General features: G+C 39.3%; 2 protein-coding genes across 2 annotated transcripts in view; one reads left to right on the top strand and one right to left on the bottom strand.

The window, feature by feature from the left end:
• PSMD1 (proteasome 26S subunit, non-ATPase 1) overlaps window positions 1–19030 on the top strand; it is a 2664479-nt gene that overhangs the window by 1509597 nt on the left and 1135852 nt on the right. The window lies entirely within an intron of this gene.
• Window positions 1263–19030, bottom strand: part of HTR2B (5-hydroxytryptamine receptor 2B) — a 136512-nt gene continuing 118744 nt past the window's right edge. The window contains exon 3 of the mRNA XM_044070689.1: window positions 1263–2237. Coding sequence (XP_043926624.1) covers window positions 1348–2237 — 890 coding nt within the window. The 3' untranslated portion in view covers window positions 1263–1347. The remainder of the gene's footprint in view (window positions 2238–19030) is intronic.

Here is a 19030-nt window from a genome sequence, read left to right as displayed (position 1 = left end):
GCAAAACAGTGATCAAGAGAGATAGCAGAACAAGCTTTACAATTATAACAGGGAAAGGGTACCCACCTTCCTTGAGGGTGTGGAACATACAGACCTAGGGCCGTACCATAGAAGCCTTTTGAGTGACATACTATTCCCAAATGTAAAGGGAGGGGGGGGGGTGTTCTCCCACTACGCGTCTTACATTATCATCTGCTAAAAGAACAGGACAATTTTTTGTAATGACATTACAGTAATGTTGTATATTATTAGAATACCTGAAAAATATCCTTGGAGAACATTTCGTGTTACCAGACTGTCCTGTATTCTTAGTGTGATTATGTGAGGAAAAATAAGGAGCACCTCTAGTGCGTCGATTCAATAAAGCAGTCCTCCTAGAGTTGTTTATTGAGGTCTGTGAATACCCTCTGACATTAAAACCATCACCCATTCTATATATAGTCTCTTCAAAAGCCACATCGTTGGTACATAGCCTAGAAGCTCTTAGACATTGGCCATTAAAAGAATGTTAGAAAAAATATGCGAAGGATGCATGCTAGACCTGTGAAGTTAAGTATTCCTCCAATAGGGTTTCCTGTAAAGCTGCATCTCAAGGGTGCCTTCAGTGTTTCTTGATACAGTAACATCTAAGAAATCAATAGATGTGGAAGAGTAATTTAGACTAAACCTTAAATCTGTAGTACTTTCAAGATATTTGACTAAGTTCGAGTTCTTCACAAAAGAAAAATCTCAACAAATCTAGCGTAGTACTTAATAAAATGTTTATAGGGATTGTCGTTATAAACATGCTCATTCTTCCACTGCGCCATAGCCAAATTGGCGTAGCTATTGGCGCAGGGGGTACCCATTGTCACTCCTGTTAGTACATAACATTAATTTATTTTGAATCAAAATGAATTTTGTTTAGTGCAGTATATTTGAGGTTTGGTCTAAAGTGTAATTATGCTATCTTGAGTTCATGTTGCGTGTTTGGAAGAAACCGGGAAAAATGTCTGGTTTTTATGACAAAATATGTGGTATACCAGAAGACCCCGACTCCACACACAGGCAGACACACACACACACACACACACACAGTTTAATGGTGTCATTTTGGAATTTCAGCATGCTTAGAAGGTGGCTAACTATTTCAAATTATTTTTTCATGATTTGCTTTAACTTCAGAGTTGAATTTAAAGTAGCCCTTCGTAATGAGAATTAAGAGTTTTGCAAGGAAGCACATGATAAATTATCCAAATGTTCTGTATAAATAATTAAAATGAATCTTTAATAGATATACTGCATAACATGTAAGGAAGTGCATCCTGTTTCAAAGATCATTACTGTCTGTCTGGAATTTGTATACATTTAGACATAACTGACTTGTTCCTCTGTTTTGTCAGCTTCATTTTCAGTAAGTAGTAAAGTATCCAGTTGTACAGTTGATGACTGGTTAGTTGTGCTACGCAGCCTTAGAGGACTTTGGTATTTAACAGGGTGGACACCATTTTTCATACCATGCTTTATGAAAAATTTAGAGTTTTCCCCAATAGTACTTCGGAATGATGTCCTGCTAGAATATGTTTGGATGATTTTAATGGGTTTAAATCTCTGGTAGTTGCAAGTAATGTAACGTCCAAAAGCTTCTCTGAATGTCTTGTTAAAGAGTGTGTATACTAAAGGGTTTACTCCTGAAGACACATAGCCTATCCACACAAAAATCTCCATTAATTTCCTAACAACCTCTTTGTTGCATGACTCGCACAGGGCTGAGGTTATGTTTGTTAGGAAAAAGGGAGACCACATTACAAGGAACAAAAAAAATATAATTCCAAGGACTTTGGTAGCCCTCTGCTCGTTGCTTATTGTCTGCATGGATTTTTTTCCAAGTGTAGATGTTCTCCTTATGGCTGGCTCCTCACTGGCAAGTGTTAGAATCCTGTGTCTCATGGAACTGTCCAGCATGGCAACTTTCTCTGGAGATGAGGCAGGTGTGAGATCTCTTTGGAAGATGGTGGAAACAGTTGACCAGGTGAGGCGTTGGGGTGGCTTCAGCTTGATTAGGTAGGCCTTCTTTCGCAAAAGCTGAATGGTCAGTAGGTTAATGACCATCATTATTGCTAGTGGAATGAAGAACGAAACCAGAGACCCATACATCATGAAGTCATTAAATACAGTGGGATTCATGGCACAGGTGTCATTTACTAAAGTGTTCCCAGTTTCCTGCAGACCCTTAATGGGAATTGGAATGGCGATTCCTGGTGAGATAAAAAAAAAGATGCATAACATACCATGCTTGTGTTAATTACATAGTTTAAACTTTTTCTTACGAATTTTATTTATGCAAAAAGTGGTGGAATAGTAGAGACTGATGCCTCTGCATATACAACTAACTACTTGCATATACAACTAACTACATTAATGTGTACTGTTAGTGATTTGATGCAGTAAAGTGTTTTTATTGTGCCATACACCCTTGTTTGTTAAGGCAGACTCTTCACTTAATTTGGTGACTGTACAGATATAGTAAAGATTACCTTATGTAACAGAATATAGTGCAATCATAATTTTTTTAATAAATATCAGTTGTTTCCAGTGAAGTGCTGTCGTGCATATGTCCTTACGCAGTTTGTTTTTCTGTCTCTCTTTTTTTTAATTTGGCTTTTAACTTCAACAGGATTGCATTTGTTTGTTTTTATTGGTTAATACTCCCAGGGGAACTCTGATGGGATCTCAAGTCTACTTATGTTTTACTTGTAGTTGTGAGTTGTGTAGAGACACATAGTGGGATTAAAACCCCAGGTTTACAGAATGCAGTTTTCTCCATGTTCATTGCCTTCCTCACTGTGTTGAACTGCATACAAGTGGCCGAAATTATGCCGTTTTTAAAGTAGTCCTGATGGAGATAAGAGCTTCCATAAGAATGTTGCATTCATATCTAAATGTCTGAATAGTCATGTTGTCTGTGCTTTTTTATTTTTTTATACAGAGTATTTACATGACTGTGCTATCTGTAAATCTAGTTGTGTGACTGTACATGACTTAATATCAGACTGTTATGGAGACTGCGTTGTCATTTCGGAAAACAAGCGCAGGTACAGAAGACGAGAAGTTTTTTTGTAATTATTAATGTCTTTTTATTGGTTAATGCTCCCAGGCCATTAACCAGCTATTAAATAGTTAACATGAAAGATTAATTCTGTAGACTAACAAGAACGCTGCACACTGATAATCAGGTTTATCTGAACTTCTCCCATTGTGAAAAAAGGATTGCTTGAATGATCAGTTTGGGTAAAATCCGGTCACTGACTAGTAATTATTCAATCTGTATGCCAGCAAAGAAGAAATTTGGAGAATCTGAGAGAAAACCAACCAGGAAAGAAGGGAGAACTCTTGTTGGGAAGAATCATGCAACTGTTCAGCAAAAAGAATTTTGAGTTTCAGTTTCAGCTTTGATACAGGAAATGGCTTCCATTAATAAGAGGAAAAATAAATCAAATGCATTTGACGGTGTTGAAATATTCCTTAGATTTTCATTTATTTTAAATTCAAATAAAGCAGGAAAAAATAGAAGCTTTAACTATATATTTAGATGAACTGATAAAACTGCAGAGGTTAGAGGCTGAAATGAAAAGGCTGGCTGAGTATGAGGCTTCTCACGAAGAGCTGCTTCAAAAAAAAAAAAAAAAATAGACAGAAAGCCCAGAGAAAACCTGACATTTTCTAATGTACCAGAGAAGCTGGAGGGAATAGACTGCGTCAGTTGTATGAAAGGTACTAAGTATTGTGGTATCCCCGTATTCCTAAAAAAAATACTTAATCTCCAGACATAGGTAGACAAGGTAATGACCTAGATTTCTTCCATGTCCAGCTTACTATTTACAAAAACCCCCTTATATCATGGTTAACTAGAGGACCCCCCTCTGTGTGCCCCTCAGCCCATACCTCCTATCTAACTAGTACAGAGTCTCTGTGTATTAAGCAAAACATTTTCGCAGATTAACTGTCCCTTCACAAACTGGGAGGCTGTACATCTTTGGCATGTGTATCCTGGGATTTCTCATCTTAGTTAATACAAATTCCACAGGCCAGTTTCTGCATCCCAAGCTGGGGCAATAAAATATTGGATTTGGTCCTTACCAGTTTTTGGCAGCTTTGCTTCCCTGCAGTTGTTACTTCTTCCCTGGTGACATCAATCAGACAAGTCCTTAACATTCACCATAAGACTGAAGCCTGAAGCATCTTCCAGTACCTTGGTTATCAGAGATTATGCAAATGCTACTCTATTAAAAACTGAGTAATGACCTGGATAAATACAAAAGCCCATTCCATTTTGATAACTCCACTGCTCATGTGAAATCATTCTCTGCCAAGGTTTATGCACATGTAAATAGCTGCATCTGACCTTTTTGAAATAAATACACCACCTGTTTCAGAAATAAACCATTATAGTGGAATACAAAAACAGGCTTTATAATAAAATTCTCAAGATGGCAGAAATGTTGCTAAACTAAACAAGGAACTCTGGACTCTGATCAGGCTAACCAAAGCTAGATATGCTTTAGAAAATAGTCACCCTTGTGACTGTTAACCACAGAAACAATGCCCATCACTGTGTAGCATTAAGAGGAGATATTTCATACTGAGACCCAGGGGACATAGCCACTCTACTAACAAGACCATTTTTTCTCAGACTTTATTCCCTCCTGTCCGTGTTCTCAGATCAGATACCCACACAATACACTTCCCACTCAACCTAAGAGCAAGTTTTCAAGACAGCGTCTAAAGCCAGAAACAGTGTTTTTGGGGCTATGTAACACATCAGGCTGCCTACTGGTCAGTCGAAAACATGACTTGTATGATCCCTTTCAAACTCTAGTAGGTATCTGTTTCAAAACAAGCTTTGTGCAGGATGGATGGAGAACAGCATTTATTCCCTTGCACAAAGGTGGGGCTTCAGCTGACCTGGGTGGTAATAGAGCCACGAGCCTGACCAGTCTCATAGAGAAAAGATCATTGTGGAATTAATATACAAGACTGCAGATAAAATACTCTCAAGCAACCCCATTTCATATTTGTCAAGGGCAGAGTCTGCCCTGCTTTTTCTGGTTGATATCTATGACAAAGTTGCTGAAGCAGTGGATGAGGGCATAACAGTGCACGTCACATATCTAGGCCTCGCAAGGGATTTGACACCATTCCATACTCTGGAGTCATATGTAAAGTCTCCCAGCTAAATGTCATTTAGATAGCAAATTGGTTGACAAGTAGAACCTAGGAAGTTAAGGTGGGTGGCCATACCTCCTTCTAAAGACCTGTCACTAGTGGCTTGCTTAAGAGTTTAGTACTTGGGCCACTCCTCTTTGGTTTTATTTTTCTTAAGTCCAAGCTAATGTTAAGGGCTTGTGGCTGATAAGTTTGCAGATTTCTGCAAACTTGATGCTATAAACTCCACCAGTGGCACCAGTATCTTCCAGGATTACCTGTCTTAAACAAATAGCTGGTGTCAAAAGCATGGACTAAAACTAAATGCCAAGAAGTCTTTAATTGTATCCTTCCGCAAGCATGGTTCCCCTTGCAATTACCATATTAACACACCCCTGAAAATTGATCCTGTAGTTAAGGAGCTGGGATCCTATGTAGACAATGAATTACACTTTGATCACCACAAGTCTGCTGCTGTGTGGAACTCTCTTTTCATTGCACTGTTTATGCTTAAAGGTAATGCACCTAGATCCAGGTGTGTAATGTTTCACTGTACTTGGCACTCATTAAGGCGATTATGCCTTAATTGGTATGTACCTGTTGAAGCACTTGTTACAAATGGAACAACCTTAACACTTTTCTCACCAAAAAGGACCTAAATCTTGAAAGGTGTACGGAACATCTTAAAGTTTTATCCCTCTTTTCAGTATCATACAAGCTAGAGGTGACCTAAACCTTGCATAGAGGTTCAGTAGACCCTGTTTTGTCAAATCAGTTGTGTATTCGCAAGTCCCGTGGTATCGTAAACACCCACTCAAGGGATCCCTAATCTCTTTTGCATAGTAAACAGAACATGTTGGAGGAATAAGTTTGCATCAGAGAGAATACTACTTCTATGAAACCATCTTCCACACCACATAAAGCAAAGTACTTCTCTTACACAATTCAAATGCAATTCAGATGAATGAAAAAGGTAATCACAAGTTCATCCTTGCTTTAAAAGCCCTGTCCCTCAAGGGTAGGGGAAACGTGTGATTATTGCAGCATATCTGTGTTTGGACCATCTCTGGGTTATTAATGTGCAAAGTAGAAGGTCTAAAAACTACCATGGGAATGTAAGGCTAGGGTCTTGTGCCTTTTTTGTCTGTTCCTCAGCTGCTGGGTCTTGCATCTAACATCAGATCTGTCCTGGGCCAATTTTATAGACTTTAGGCTCCGTACCCCAAGCTCCTCGTATTCTAAGTTGCCTCAGATCTCATTTACCAGCTTAGCGATAAGACATGGTCACTGCTAGCTCGTGTGTGGAATTGTAAGTTCCAAGATGGCTGCACGCTGAGTAACAGCTTGTTTCTAACTTTCCCAGTGTGAAAACAAACTCCGCAGAGAAGGCCAGGAGACTTGTGTTTTTGGGGGAATTTCAATAACTGGCTAGTAAGTACACTGCCTGGATGCCAGGAATAAAGAAATGTAGAAAACCTGAAAAACAAATCAGCTACAAAAAGTGAGGAAGAAACACTTGACTAGGAGAGAGTTCTGCAACTGCTCTGCAAAAAGTAATGCAATTTTCAGACATGACTTCCAATCTACAGGATGATATAAGACAACTGCATACAGACCTGGTGAAAATATATAAAACACTGATAGAATACATCAACACAAACAACAAAAGGCTGGAACAAATGGAAGATGCTTTAAACAGATATTCAGATGAGATGATAAAGCTGCAAAAATCAGAAGTTGAAGTGAAGAAAAGGCTGGCTGAATATGAGACTGCTCAGGAGGAGATGTTTCAAAAAATAATAGAATTAGAGGACAGAACACATAGGGAAAACTTGAGATTTTCAGCTGTACCAGAGAAGTTGGAAGGAACAGACTGCATTAAGTTTATGAAAGCACAAATAAGCAACTGGACTGGTATTCCACAGCAGGACTTATTGTCATTGTGTGTATGCTCCAAATCTAGCCATAAGAAAGCAACTTAGACCTTCAATAATGCAATCCTACCAGCAGAAATAGTTGATTTTGTCAAAACTGTGGCAAGAGGACAAAATAATAAAAGTAAGAGACAATGTGTTTGTGGAGTCTTCCCTGGAGGAACAAAATCATTTTACGAAGTGCATGGTAAGGAGATACAAAAGTCTGTCCAACAAAAACTGAGCTGTGAAACAGGAAATTCAGCTTCTTGTTCCTCTGGTAATAAAGACCACAGAGAAGACTGCACCTGTGAAACCTTTATCAGTATTTCAATGGAAAATGTTGGAGCAATGGAAGGCAGCTCGAGAGTTGACTAGAAGAATCGAGAGTACACTGGAAATGAAGCAGAGACAGGATTTGGGTGATGGAGAAGAAGAGTAATAAAATCAGTAATTTATGTGGGGTTACAATGCAGTATTTCTATTTGTGAAATATGACCGCACAAGAAAATTTGGAAATACTAGACTTCAGAATGTATTTGCCGAGTAGGGGACTGTATAAAGTATATGCCCTACTTCATGTCTTTGGGGAGGGGAAGAGAGGGGGGGAGAATGCCAAGTAAAGAAAGCACTTTCTTTTCTTAAATTTCTTTGCATGCTATTTTTGTGTGAAATGGGAATTTTAAACAGGTTTTTATTTTTCTCCCTTCTCTTTTTCTTGTGCAGTTTTGAGAAACATAGGTAATGGAATGATTGAAAAAAAGGAAAAAAGGAGCCTGGTTAAGGGGCTATGACAGAGTTCAAATTAATCTGCTTTTTCATTCTTGCATGGGGACATGACTGATTTAAGGACCTATGTTTTAAGACAGAGAGCAAGTAAATGAAAAAGAATATTGAATACTGAGGCTTTTTTTTCTAGCATTTGCAAATGTGTACCAAGTAGCATTTTTGAAGCCGGTCTTCATGACTCCGTGAAGACAATCTGATAGAGAAACCTGGAGACAGTCTGGTGGAAGTGATTGACTGTAGGATAAGAAGAGAAAAAAAGAATAGAGAAATTGACTAGGACATAATGTTCCCTGAAAACAGTCAGGGGATTTCCCAAGTGTGTCATGTTTAAAGGTAGCACAAAACCAGTTAGACTTGAAGTAAAGTTCTTAGTTTTTTTTAATGCAGTGGGGATACAAATATAAACAGGTGCTTTTGTTTTTTCTTGTTCACCCTTCTCTTTTTCTTTGCTCAGTTATGAGAAATATAGGCACCGCAGTGAAAAAAAAATGAGAAGGGGAGGAGATGGGGAGAACAGAAGGGTCTGGTTAAGGGAGTATGACAAAAGAAAGTGTGCTTTTTTCCCATGTTTGGATAGAGAAATGACTAGGTAAAAACCCTAGGCATTATCCAATGTTTATTACAAAGCATGTAAATGAAAAAGAATATTGTAAGGCTTTTTTTTCTGATAATCAAGGTACCCTTATCAGTTTTGTGTCAGGTTTGCATGTCACTAGAAGACGATTTGATAATGAGAAATGGCTTGGAGAAAGTGTTTACTGAAAGCATTCTTGTTTTCTCAACTGAGAGAGTTATAAAGATATACAAAAGCAAATAGCACTTAATAGCATAGGCTGTACCATGCGTATTAGCATGACTATTCTTTTTGGTTAACTTTAGCCTGTCTATGTAGCTATCAACGTAGAACTTATGTTCGTATTTGGAAGCAAAAACTTAAATATTTGAAGTGCATAGTTTTGTGCATTATTGTTAAGTTCATAGGTTTTGGAGGGTTTTTTTTTGGGGGGGGGGTTCTGCTTGAGGGCTTTCAGGAAAAACAAAAGTGTAAGATGTGACATAGGTACAAATGGACGTGAAATGAAGCAACTGTATAAAAGATGAACCTGCCAAACAATATATACATATAACATTAAAGTTGGAACTAGACATTTAGCAAAAGAACAGTTGTGTATAAAAAGTGATAACTATGAGAAAATGATACTTTCAGTAATGTATTTCAGTCTAAATGGTCTTAAAGATAAATATAAAAAAGAAAGAGTAGTGAACTATATTAAAAATGTAGAGTATATATAGCTATGCTACAAGAGATGCACCTGGAAAGAACTGAACATGTGAATTTGATAAAAGTTTTCAGGATGGCTATTAAGCAGAATATCTGCAGCAAAGGAAAAGAGAAGAGGCATGCTTATATTAATTGCAAGAGGAGTTACAGTAGTGATAGAAGAGGGAAAAAAGATAATGGAGGATGCATATTACTAAGGGGCTAGTGGCTAGGGAGGAGGATTACACTGGCATGCATTTGCACCCCCCCCCCCCAAACTGCTATAATGGAGCTTAAGAAACTTCTGGGAAAAAGTCAGCTTTCAGCAAGGAATATTACTTATAGGTGGAGACTGGAATTTGATTTGCAACAGTGAAGATGTGTCTAGGGGGCCTGAAAGGGAAAATATAACAAAGGAGGGTAGATTTTTGAAGAAGTTTATGAAAATGTTTGGCATGGAAGATGTGAATTCATTACTAGGAGTTCTGAGTGAATTTACGTATCCCACCGATATACAACTGGGCTAGGCTAGATAGATTTTGTCTTACAGGAACATGTGCATTTAATTAAAGGTCTTGAAATGCACCCAGTAACTACTTCAGATCATGCATCAATAATAACTAAAATAAAAATGCAAGGTAATGAAATAAAAATGAGACACTGGCACCCACCTATTGGTTGAAGAGAGAGGAATCTAAGTAATGGGTTGTGTAATTCAGGAGCTACTGGAGAAGATCGAATTATCTTCTGAAAACATAGCTAAGGAGTGGGATAAAATGAAAGTGGAGTTTAAAACTAGGTTGGAAATGAAAGAGAGATATGGATAAACAGTAACAAGAATTATGTATAAGGATTAACAAATGTTTAAGTATTGCAAAATAGGGGCAATCTCTCGGAACAAGAAAAGGAGCAACTGCAGAATCCTAAACATTAAATGAGGGATTACCTCGATAATACACAGTTCAGAAAGACTGCTGTTAAGCAACTTTTTTTTTTTTTTTTTTTTTTTATTCTAGAACACAAAAACCTTTAGCAAAACTCAGGCAACAGAAAGTTGAAAAGGCAGTCACCAAGGTTAGGGAGCCTATAATAAAAAAGATAAGAGACCCTGTAGTAGTATTAGAAATATTTCGGAACTTCTATGAAAATTTGTGTAATGCAGAGAAATATGGAAATCAAGAAAAGGTACAAATGGAAATGTTTATGGGAGGATTGAATAAGCTAAAGTTAGAGGTAGATGAGGCTCAATTACTTAGTATAGGAAGGGATGAGAGAAAGTGGCTAGGTATAACCAATCTACAGGAAAGTCCCCAGGAATAGATGGTATTCCTGTGGAAGTTAGCAGGGGAAAAAACTGAAAGATCCAGAAGGTTTTGTTTAACAGTATTTTAAGAGGAGAAGTACCAGCATCCTGAAAGAATGTGGTAGAAACTGTAATACCTAAAGAGGGTAAAGATCTATTTGATCCAGCTTCATACAGGCCTATTTCAATACTAAACCATGATTATAAAGTTTGTTTATAATGGCTAAAAAATGGCAAAAGTGATACCAAAATTGATCAGTGTGGTTTTGTGGAGGGGAGGCAAACATTTGACAATATTAACAGAACGTTGATGATCCAGAGGGAAGCAGAATGCACGAAAGTACCACTTTTATTGGTGGATCTTGATGCAGAGAAAGCATTTGACAGAGTAGGCTGGGACTTCATGAACGGGCAATGGAAGCTTTAGCTTTCCCTGATATAAGGTTGATTATAAGAAAATATGAGGGATCGGAGGTGTGCATTAAAGTGAGTGGGGACCTCTCTGATAATTTCTGCTTGAGTAGAGGAGTTTGGCAGGGTTGTCATTTTCCCCTTTGTTTGCATTATATTTAGAATAATTGGCAAAGAAAGTAAGGGATTCAGAAATTTAAGGATATCATTGGTATGGTATTCAGGAAAAGCTGGCTCTATTTCCAGATATTATTTTACACATGACAAAACCAGAAAGGGACAGTACAGCGTTGTGGAACATTTTAAGACAGTTTCAAATCTCAGGATGCAAAATTAATTAAACTAAAACAGAGGCAGTAGCGGTAAATTATGTAACCACACACAAATTGGTCCAACAATATCCATTTTGATGCCCCTGCACTGTCCCAGTAATCAAGGAGCCTCAATCTTCACCACTAGCACCAGTTAGGGACGTGCGCATTGGGAGGATGACAGTCACACAGTGAAGTAGAGAGCACAGTCAGTCTTGGGCTGGTTTCTCCCCCTCTCTCTCTCTCCAGATCCCTAATAAGGTCCCTAATAAGGCCCCACACTGGCAAAGCTATAAGATTCAGATCTCAGCCGAGTGGTCAAGCGAAAACCCTCCAGCACCCTCTCTGTTCAACCAGTGCTTCGTGTCCCTACCCAAGTAGCTTGCTCACACACACACACACACACACACACACACACACACACACACACACACACACACACACACACACACACACACACTTTGAGTTTTGATTTATATGCAAACACACAGACACTCCTGGGGAAGGCTGGCACAGGTTTTCTAGCTATGCCCCCTTCTGCCCAGACTAAAAGGTAGTACCAGCTGCCACCAACCACTCTTATCAGCTACTAATAAGGCTCTTCCCAAAGGGTGACCAATATTCTACTGTGTAATGTTACTATTATCCAAATGATGTGTGACCAAGACTAAGGCTAATTAGAAGTGGCCTATGCTGTCACCAGATACATGTACAAGTACTCTCAGCTTAAGTCTCTAAACAAACCAGCCACAGTTAAAAAGGTTTAAATACATTTGATGAATAATAAATGAACAAGACAATACTCAATAACCCTCCACAGTGACAACAGAGTTCAGAATTGCAGGAAATTTTAAAACAACATTGCAGGACAGTGTCACATAAATCTTGAAAACATCTAAACTAATCTTTACTGTATTCCTGTCTGTATCCAAGAAGTACTGTGCCCTAAATGACTGACTTACAGAGCAAGACAAGTGCTGATGAGAGGATGTTGTCAGATCCAAAGACAAGTACAAAATCCACAAACTCACTCTCTGAGATAGTTTTTAAGTTACTATCAAACTTTTCTGCTGGTTATCTCAGATTACATCATTCTATGTCACCTCTGCCTTCAGTTCCCAGGCTAACAAAAACTTAAAATTTAGCACCTCTGTGTCAAAAATACTCATCTCTCAGGGGTTTGCCTGGAACTCTAAGTTGTAAAACAGTTAAAGGAGAACTGCACCCACAGACTCAAAAAAAAATGTTTATTTCATCATGATTTGGCGTTTCCTACATTTTAACACCACGCTGGGACTCTCTACATGTTTTTAAATATTTTTATACATAATTTCTCAGATGCGTAGCTGTCGTCCTGAAGTAATTCTGATTGTTTAATCTGTCTCTAGATATCCCACAATGCAGTGCTTGTCTGTAAAACAATTACATCACGCAGGCTTCTTTCTTCCTAAAGCTCCTGTCACTATTAATTTTACATGCATACACTGCTGTCTTTCAGTCAGTTTTAAGTAGCATTACATGCCGTTCAGTGACTACTAAAAACACAAACAGTGCAAATGCCACAGAACAGACTTTCAAATTGCTTTTTATTGCTGCTGCTTTTTAAAATGGCTAAACTGCAGTCGTTTTTGTGATGCCTGAATTGCACTAGTTTGACTCCTCTCCCATCCCCCTTCATACCTAACTTACCTAGCTGTAAAAGTGATAAGGGTAATTTGAGCGGTTACCTACTGTGATTGACAGCTCAAAGCAGGAGACTTGAATCGTGTACGGTTGTTTCCTTGTTCTAGCTTTTAGTTTCTGTATGGGTAGGGAAAGGGACAGTGAGTTGTGACATCACAGCATGGGTGGGTTTTTAGGACGGTAGTGGTGTCAGTTTGGGGAGGGAAATGGCCAGAAAACTACTTGTATTCAGTGGCCTTGATGACATCAGTGAATTGGAGACTGCAGCAAGGGCGGGACAAAAGTTTTTTGAAAGTCAAACTACCACAGTACAATAAGGTACTGTTCTAATGGAGAGATCACTAAGGGAGTTGGGTAGAGTAGTGGGGTTATGATAGGGATTAGAGTGGGAGGTGGGATTCCAGTCCAGAATAGAGCTGGAGTTAGTTGGCTTATGTGAGTAGGATAAGTTATAAGTTGTGAAAAAGTATATAGATTGATACTAGTGGTGGGAGAGTCGAAGGACAGAGTATTCCAGTCAATGTTTACATCGCTTAGAGTAATAGTTTCATAGGAGATACTTGAGAGATCCAGGCAAGAAATAGTTCAAAAGGTAGGGATGCTGTTACCAGGTGATGTATATATGGAGGCAGTAGCTATTTTATTTTGTTTGTTGTAGTTGACAATGAGTATTTCAGCTGTGTGAAAGCTGGGAGGAGTAAAAGGAAGTGGGTGGAGGGAAAGCTATTCAGAGTATAGAAGAGCCACACCTCCAACCATTGTTGGTGGTTTTTCTTGTATGATAACTTTCTCATACACACACACGCACACACATATTTATATATATATATATATATATATATATATATATATATATATATATATATATACATATATATATATATATATATACATATATATATATATATATATACATACACCGGGGACGTCCACTGGGCCAAGAAGAGCCCATTTTCAGTGGAGGCCCAAGGAGAAAAGCTCCACAATAATTGCAAGTTACATTTTACATTTTACAAAAGTACATAGTTCATACAGCTAATTAAACATTTACAGATAAGCTCCATGATATTTACAATTGGTTTGTCACAAAAATGAAAATACATAATTCACTACAGAAATTTCAACATTTACATAAAGTATATTTTTTGTTATAAACTCAATTGTAGGTTTAACATTTCAAAATATATAGCTACTAGCCATTAGGTTAGGAAAATATTATACATGGAGAGGGTAATGGTATATTTGAAATTGGAGAGTACAGTACAATAGATATTAGAGAGAAAATTAGTTTTTAGTAGGGGAGGGATTGTTTTGGGTGGGATGAAGTAATAGAGGTAATTGGATGAGTCCGTACAAGGTGGAATGGGGGGGGTGGGGTTAAGTTGGAGTGTGGCAAGTGCATTCCCATTTGGAAGAAAGATGAAAGTAGCTGAGATTTGAAATTTGTATGGTTAGGTAGGTTGCGTAGGTGTGTGGGGAGCGAGTGTTCCACTGTTTAGCTAAGGAGTGGAACAGCAGTAGATGGCCAGGAGGTTGTGCAGGTTTGTGTACCTGAAGGGCATTTTGGTTTTTGGATCTGAGTGAGCGGTTGGGAGTGTAAGGTTTTAAGGAAGTTGCGAGAGCTGGGCAGTTGGCAGGTTTAAAGATGAGCTTGTGGGCAATGGTGAGTTGTAGGTAACTGAGGTAGTTGGGTAGTTCAAGCTAGTTGAGGGTGAGGAGTGAGTGGCAATGGTGGAATGAGTTTTTTTTGAATTGTTTGCAAATGTGGAGATCTTGTGGTAGCAGGATTCAAGTTTGGACCGAAGGCCACTATGGAGATTGGTGAAAAGAGTGGCACCATACATAAGGGAGGAGATTCATTGCTTGAAGCTCATTGTGTTCTGACTGAAAGTGCTGCTGAAAGAATTTGAAATATAAAGTGATAAGTATATTTTTCTGGCACTTCTTTTCAGTGTTCTGTATTGTCCTATTTTTTTTTGCTCGATTGATTTAGATATATATTTGCTGGCTTCTGATATATGCTGAAATTGCTGTTTTTTGCCCCACCCTTATTCCTGCTGTGTTAAGTAGTGGTCTAACAACTTGTGTTTCCAACCTCCCTCCCTATTTGGTATCTTCTTCTTATACTTAGTGGCTTTGCAATTGCCCACCCCTGCTATATATTTGATCTGTGACACTCCTCCCAGTCTAGTGTCATTAGCTCATTCTGCCTAATACAGAGAAAAAAAATTGCACTTTATTCATCTGGTTTTACTGTATTTGTGTTTTATTACATTGTTTTGCTTTTGCCACTTCTTGAAAGTACTAATTTGTCCTTATTCTGCTGCATTTATTACTGCTTGGTAGTAGCCTGATTAAACTGTAACTGTTATTCTAAGCCTTTTGGTGTAAGCACCTGGTCTTCAGATCAGTTATTTTACATTAAGAAGGTTTGTGGGTCTGCACTGTTGTGGCAGGACAGGTAGCTTGCATCCTTCTAAGTTGGGAATTGCTGATTGAAGGCTCTCAGTGTCTGTTATTCTAAAAGTGCATTAGTTCTGGTTTAAGCACTTGGGCTTCAGGCCAGTTATTTTACATTACGAAGGTTTGTGGTCAGCACTGTTGTGGGAGGAGGGGCTAGATTCTGCACTTCTGAGTTGGGAATTTCTGGTTAAAGGCTGATTGTGCCTGCTTATTTGCACCATTTCTTTTTCAAATTGGTGTGCCTTGTTTGCTGTAGTATAGACTAGATTCAGGCCTGCTGAATCCGGCTTTATTTGTATAACTTGAGCACTGATCCAGGCCATCTTTTTTGGAGGAGGTTCCCCTACACCCTAGTGGCAGGAGTGTGCAGTTAGAACTTGTCTGATTAAAGACTGCTGGAACAGAGCTCCGTTTTGAGCTTTTTACTGGTTAAGTGGGTAATTTGTTTAATTCAGTTTGCTCTTTTTCTATTGTTGTATTTGTGTTTCTTCCTACTTTATTTTGCTTTTTCTGCCTGTTCTTAAAAGTACTTATATGCATTTATTCTGCTGCATTTATTACTGCTTGTTAGTAGCCTGATTAAATTCTAACTGTTATTTTAAGCCTTTGGTTTACGCACTTGGGCCTCAGACCAGTTGTTTTACATTAAGAAGGTGTGGTGTACACTCTTGTGGGAGGAGAGAGGGTAGATTCTGCCCTTCTGAGCTGGGAGTTTCTGCTTATTGTGCCTGCTTATTTGAACTGCTTCTTTCTGAAATTGGTACGCCTTGCTTGCTGTAGCATAGACTAGATTCAGACATGCTGAATCTAGCTTTGTTTGTATAACTTGAGCACTAATCCAGGCCATCTTTTTTGGAGGAAGTTCCCCCGCACCCTAGTAGCAGGAGTGTGCAGTTAGAACTTGTCTGATCAAAGACTGCTGGAACAGGGCTCAGTTTTCAGCTCTTATTGGTCAAGTGGTTAATTTGTTTAAATCAGTTTTCTCACAAGCTATTGTTAAAAAAAAAAAAAAAAAAAAAAAAACACTTTATGCATTGCCGCTTAGATAGGGTTAAACTATTCCCGGCGCCATAAAGTCTGCGCTTCAAATTTTCCCTTAGAACTAGTCAGTTTTTTTTGTTTTAGCACTCAAATCTGTTTCTTTGAGCTCAGCACTTGTTCAGAACTCGTAAGCACTAAATAATCTACTAATTACTACAGCACTCAACTTTCCTACTTATCTAGAGGAAAACAGTTTTTAGTACTTAATAAATAAGCACCTATCCATGCATGTCTAAGGGTCAGCTCCCGGTGTTTTCTCCTGTCTACCTGATGAATCTGGGCATCTTGGGGCAATGCAGCAATTGCCTCATGTACACAGACAATCCTCTCCTCATACCACCCAACACTACAGCCTGTGAGAGATGCACTTGTATAGCCAAACTGGAAGCAAAGCTCTCTTCAGCCAAGACTGGAGTAGACAGTCAAGAGGGGAAGGTAAACACTTGCACCACACTCAGCACATAGTCCCTCAAAACCTACACCACCAAAATCCACACATAGAAACACAAAACATTTGTGGAGGCTATCAATAATTTGCTCAAGCAACAGAGACCTGCAAAGCAGAAACGCAAGCAACCTCCACCCCCCCCAACATAACCCAAATGACACATAGCCCACAGACTGTGTGCCAATCAGCCACAACTCATAAGGCAAAACAACTTACCCAATACACTAGTAATAGGTGACTCTATAGTCAGGCACACTGATGTCCCACTTACCAGGCTAAACAAGGAGAAGGTTACTGTCAGCTGCCTGTCAGGTGCCAGGATCCGTCGCATAACCCACGCACTCAGGTCATTCCACAAGTACAGATATGACTCTGTCATTGTCTATGTTGGTGTGAGCGACCTGAGACGTACCTCCCTGGACTACATGAGAAGAGACATGGAAGAGCTGTTTGATCTTGTAGCCCAAACAGGTATGACCTTAGTCCTGAGTAGCATCCTGCCATCGCCCAGAATGATACCGCAGTGCAAGGACAAAATGATTGATTTCAACAATTGGCTAAGCTTCTGGTGTCATTCTAAGGGGATCCAGTATCTGTCTGCATGGGATGACATGATTGACGGACCATGATGCTTTGCCAGAGATGGCCTGCACCTGTCGCTCTTAGGATTCCGGATACTGGCCAAGTCTCTTGCCACCCCTATAGTGCCTTTTTTAGGAAAGGTTCAAATGACAAATTCATCACCGTAACAGGTACAAGCAAGTAAAATCTGAGGGTAATCCTACTTAATGCTAGAAGTCTAAACCTCAAAATGCACTCACTCGAGGCACTCCTTAAAATGGAGAACATCGACATCTGTGCAGTGTAAAAGATCTGGTTCAAGGCACTAGAGAGCACCCCTGCATTACCAGGCTATAATTCATGTTGCACCTTTTGGACACCTAACCTGGACCGAAACACTAAAGGTGGAGGCATGTCCATATTTAAGGATGTCCACACCTCCAGGCTAGTTGCTCAGCATAATGCATCCGCGATTATCCAAGTGCTGGTAACTCTGGGCAAGACCGCAATCCAAATTGTAGCTTGCTACAGATTCTCCACCATGCCCTAGGATTCCCACTCATTTCTTTATACACTGGAAAATATTAGGGTACAACCCAACACCCTAATAATGGGTGATTTCAACTACCCCACCATTAACTGGGAAAACTACTCCTGTACCAACTCTCTTGCTCAACGTTTTCTGGAATTCATAAATACCAACGCCTTGGATTAACTTATCCACACCCCCACCAGGGGCAGCAATATCCCAGACTTGGTCATTACCAACATGGGTGACTGGTGTTCTATACCAAAGGTCAGTTCCTCGTTGGTCAGATCCAACCACAAGCTTAATCACCCTAGACATCCACATCCTGCTGCCACCCCCCATTAGGGAAACTATCGTAAAAAAAGTCTCCAAAGCCAACTTTATGCTTCTTAAGACAGGAGTTGGAAACGTCACGACACCCATGCAGACAGACAATAGAGGTACGACTGCTGAATCCTACACAATTGCACTTTATAATTACTTATCCAAGTGCATGTATCGTTCTATCCCTAACAGAACCAAGATGCTATCGTCCAAAAAAATGAAGCCAATCTAGTGGTCCCCTGCCATAAACAAACTCTACAACATAAGAAAGAAACTGTTGCAAAAAAAGAGTAAAATCCCATGATTGAAGGTCCTTCCTTGGTCAGCCTCAGTATGAAGCTGTGATCCCTCATAAAATCCTCCAAAGCTAGTTACGAAAACAAAATCATCAATGATTCTAAAGACAACCACAAAGCTTTCTATAGCTATGTCAAGAATCTCAATGGCAACACTCAGATCTGCTCAGAATTACAGGAAAATGACACTAAATATACAGAGCCAACTGATATTGCCAACATCCTGGCAGATAGATTCAGTGCTAACTTTACGCCCCTTTCACCCCCTAAAGGACCCATCTGTATACCAGAAGAATGCAAAGTTCCTGTAATCACGGCTACACAGGTGAAAAACACACTCTCCAAAGCCAAAAACACAGCATCCATGGGACCTGACAACATCCCAGGCTGCGTTCTACACAGACTACAGAATGAACTGGCACCCCACCTAAGTACCATGTTCAATCATAGCCTCACCTCAGGCTTTGTGCCCACTGAATGGCACGACGGTTATCCCACTCCACAAAGGGGGAT

This window comes from Protopterus annectens, chromosome 4.part1 (genome assembly GCF_019279795.1).
Source record: "Protopterus annectens isolate FY-2018-M chromosome 4.part1, PAN1.0, whole genome shotgun sequence".
Taxonomy (NCBI): Eukaryota; Metazoa; Chordata; order Ceratodontiformes; family Protopteridae; genus Protopterus; species Protopterus annectens.
Note: the sequence above shows the minus strand (reverse complement) of the source record. Positions and strands in the feature narration are given on the sequence as shown.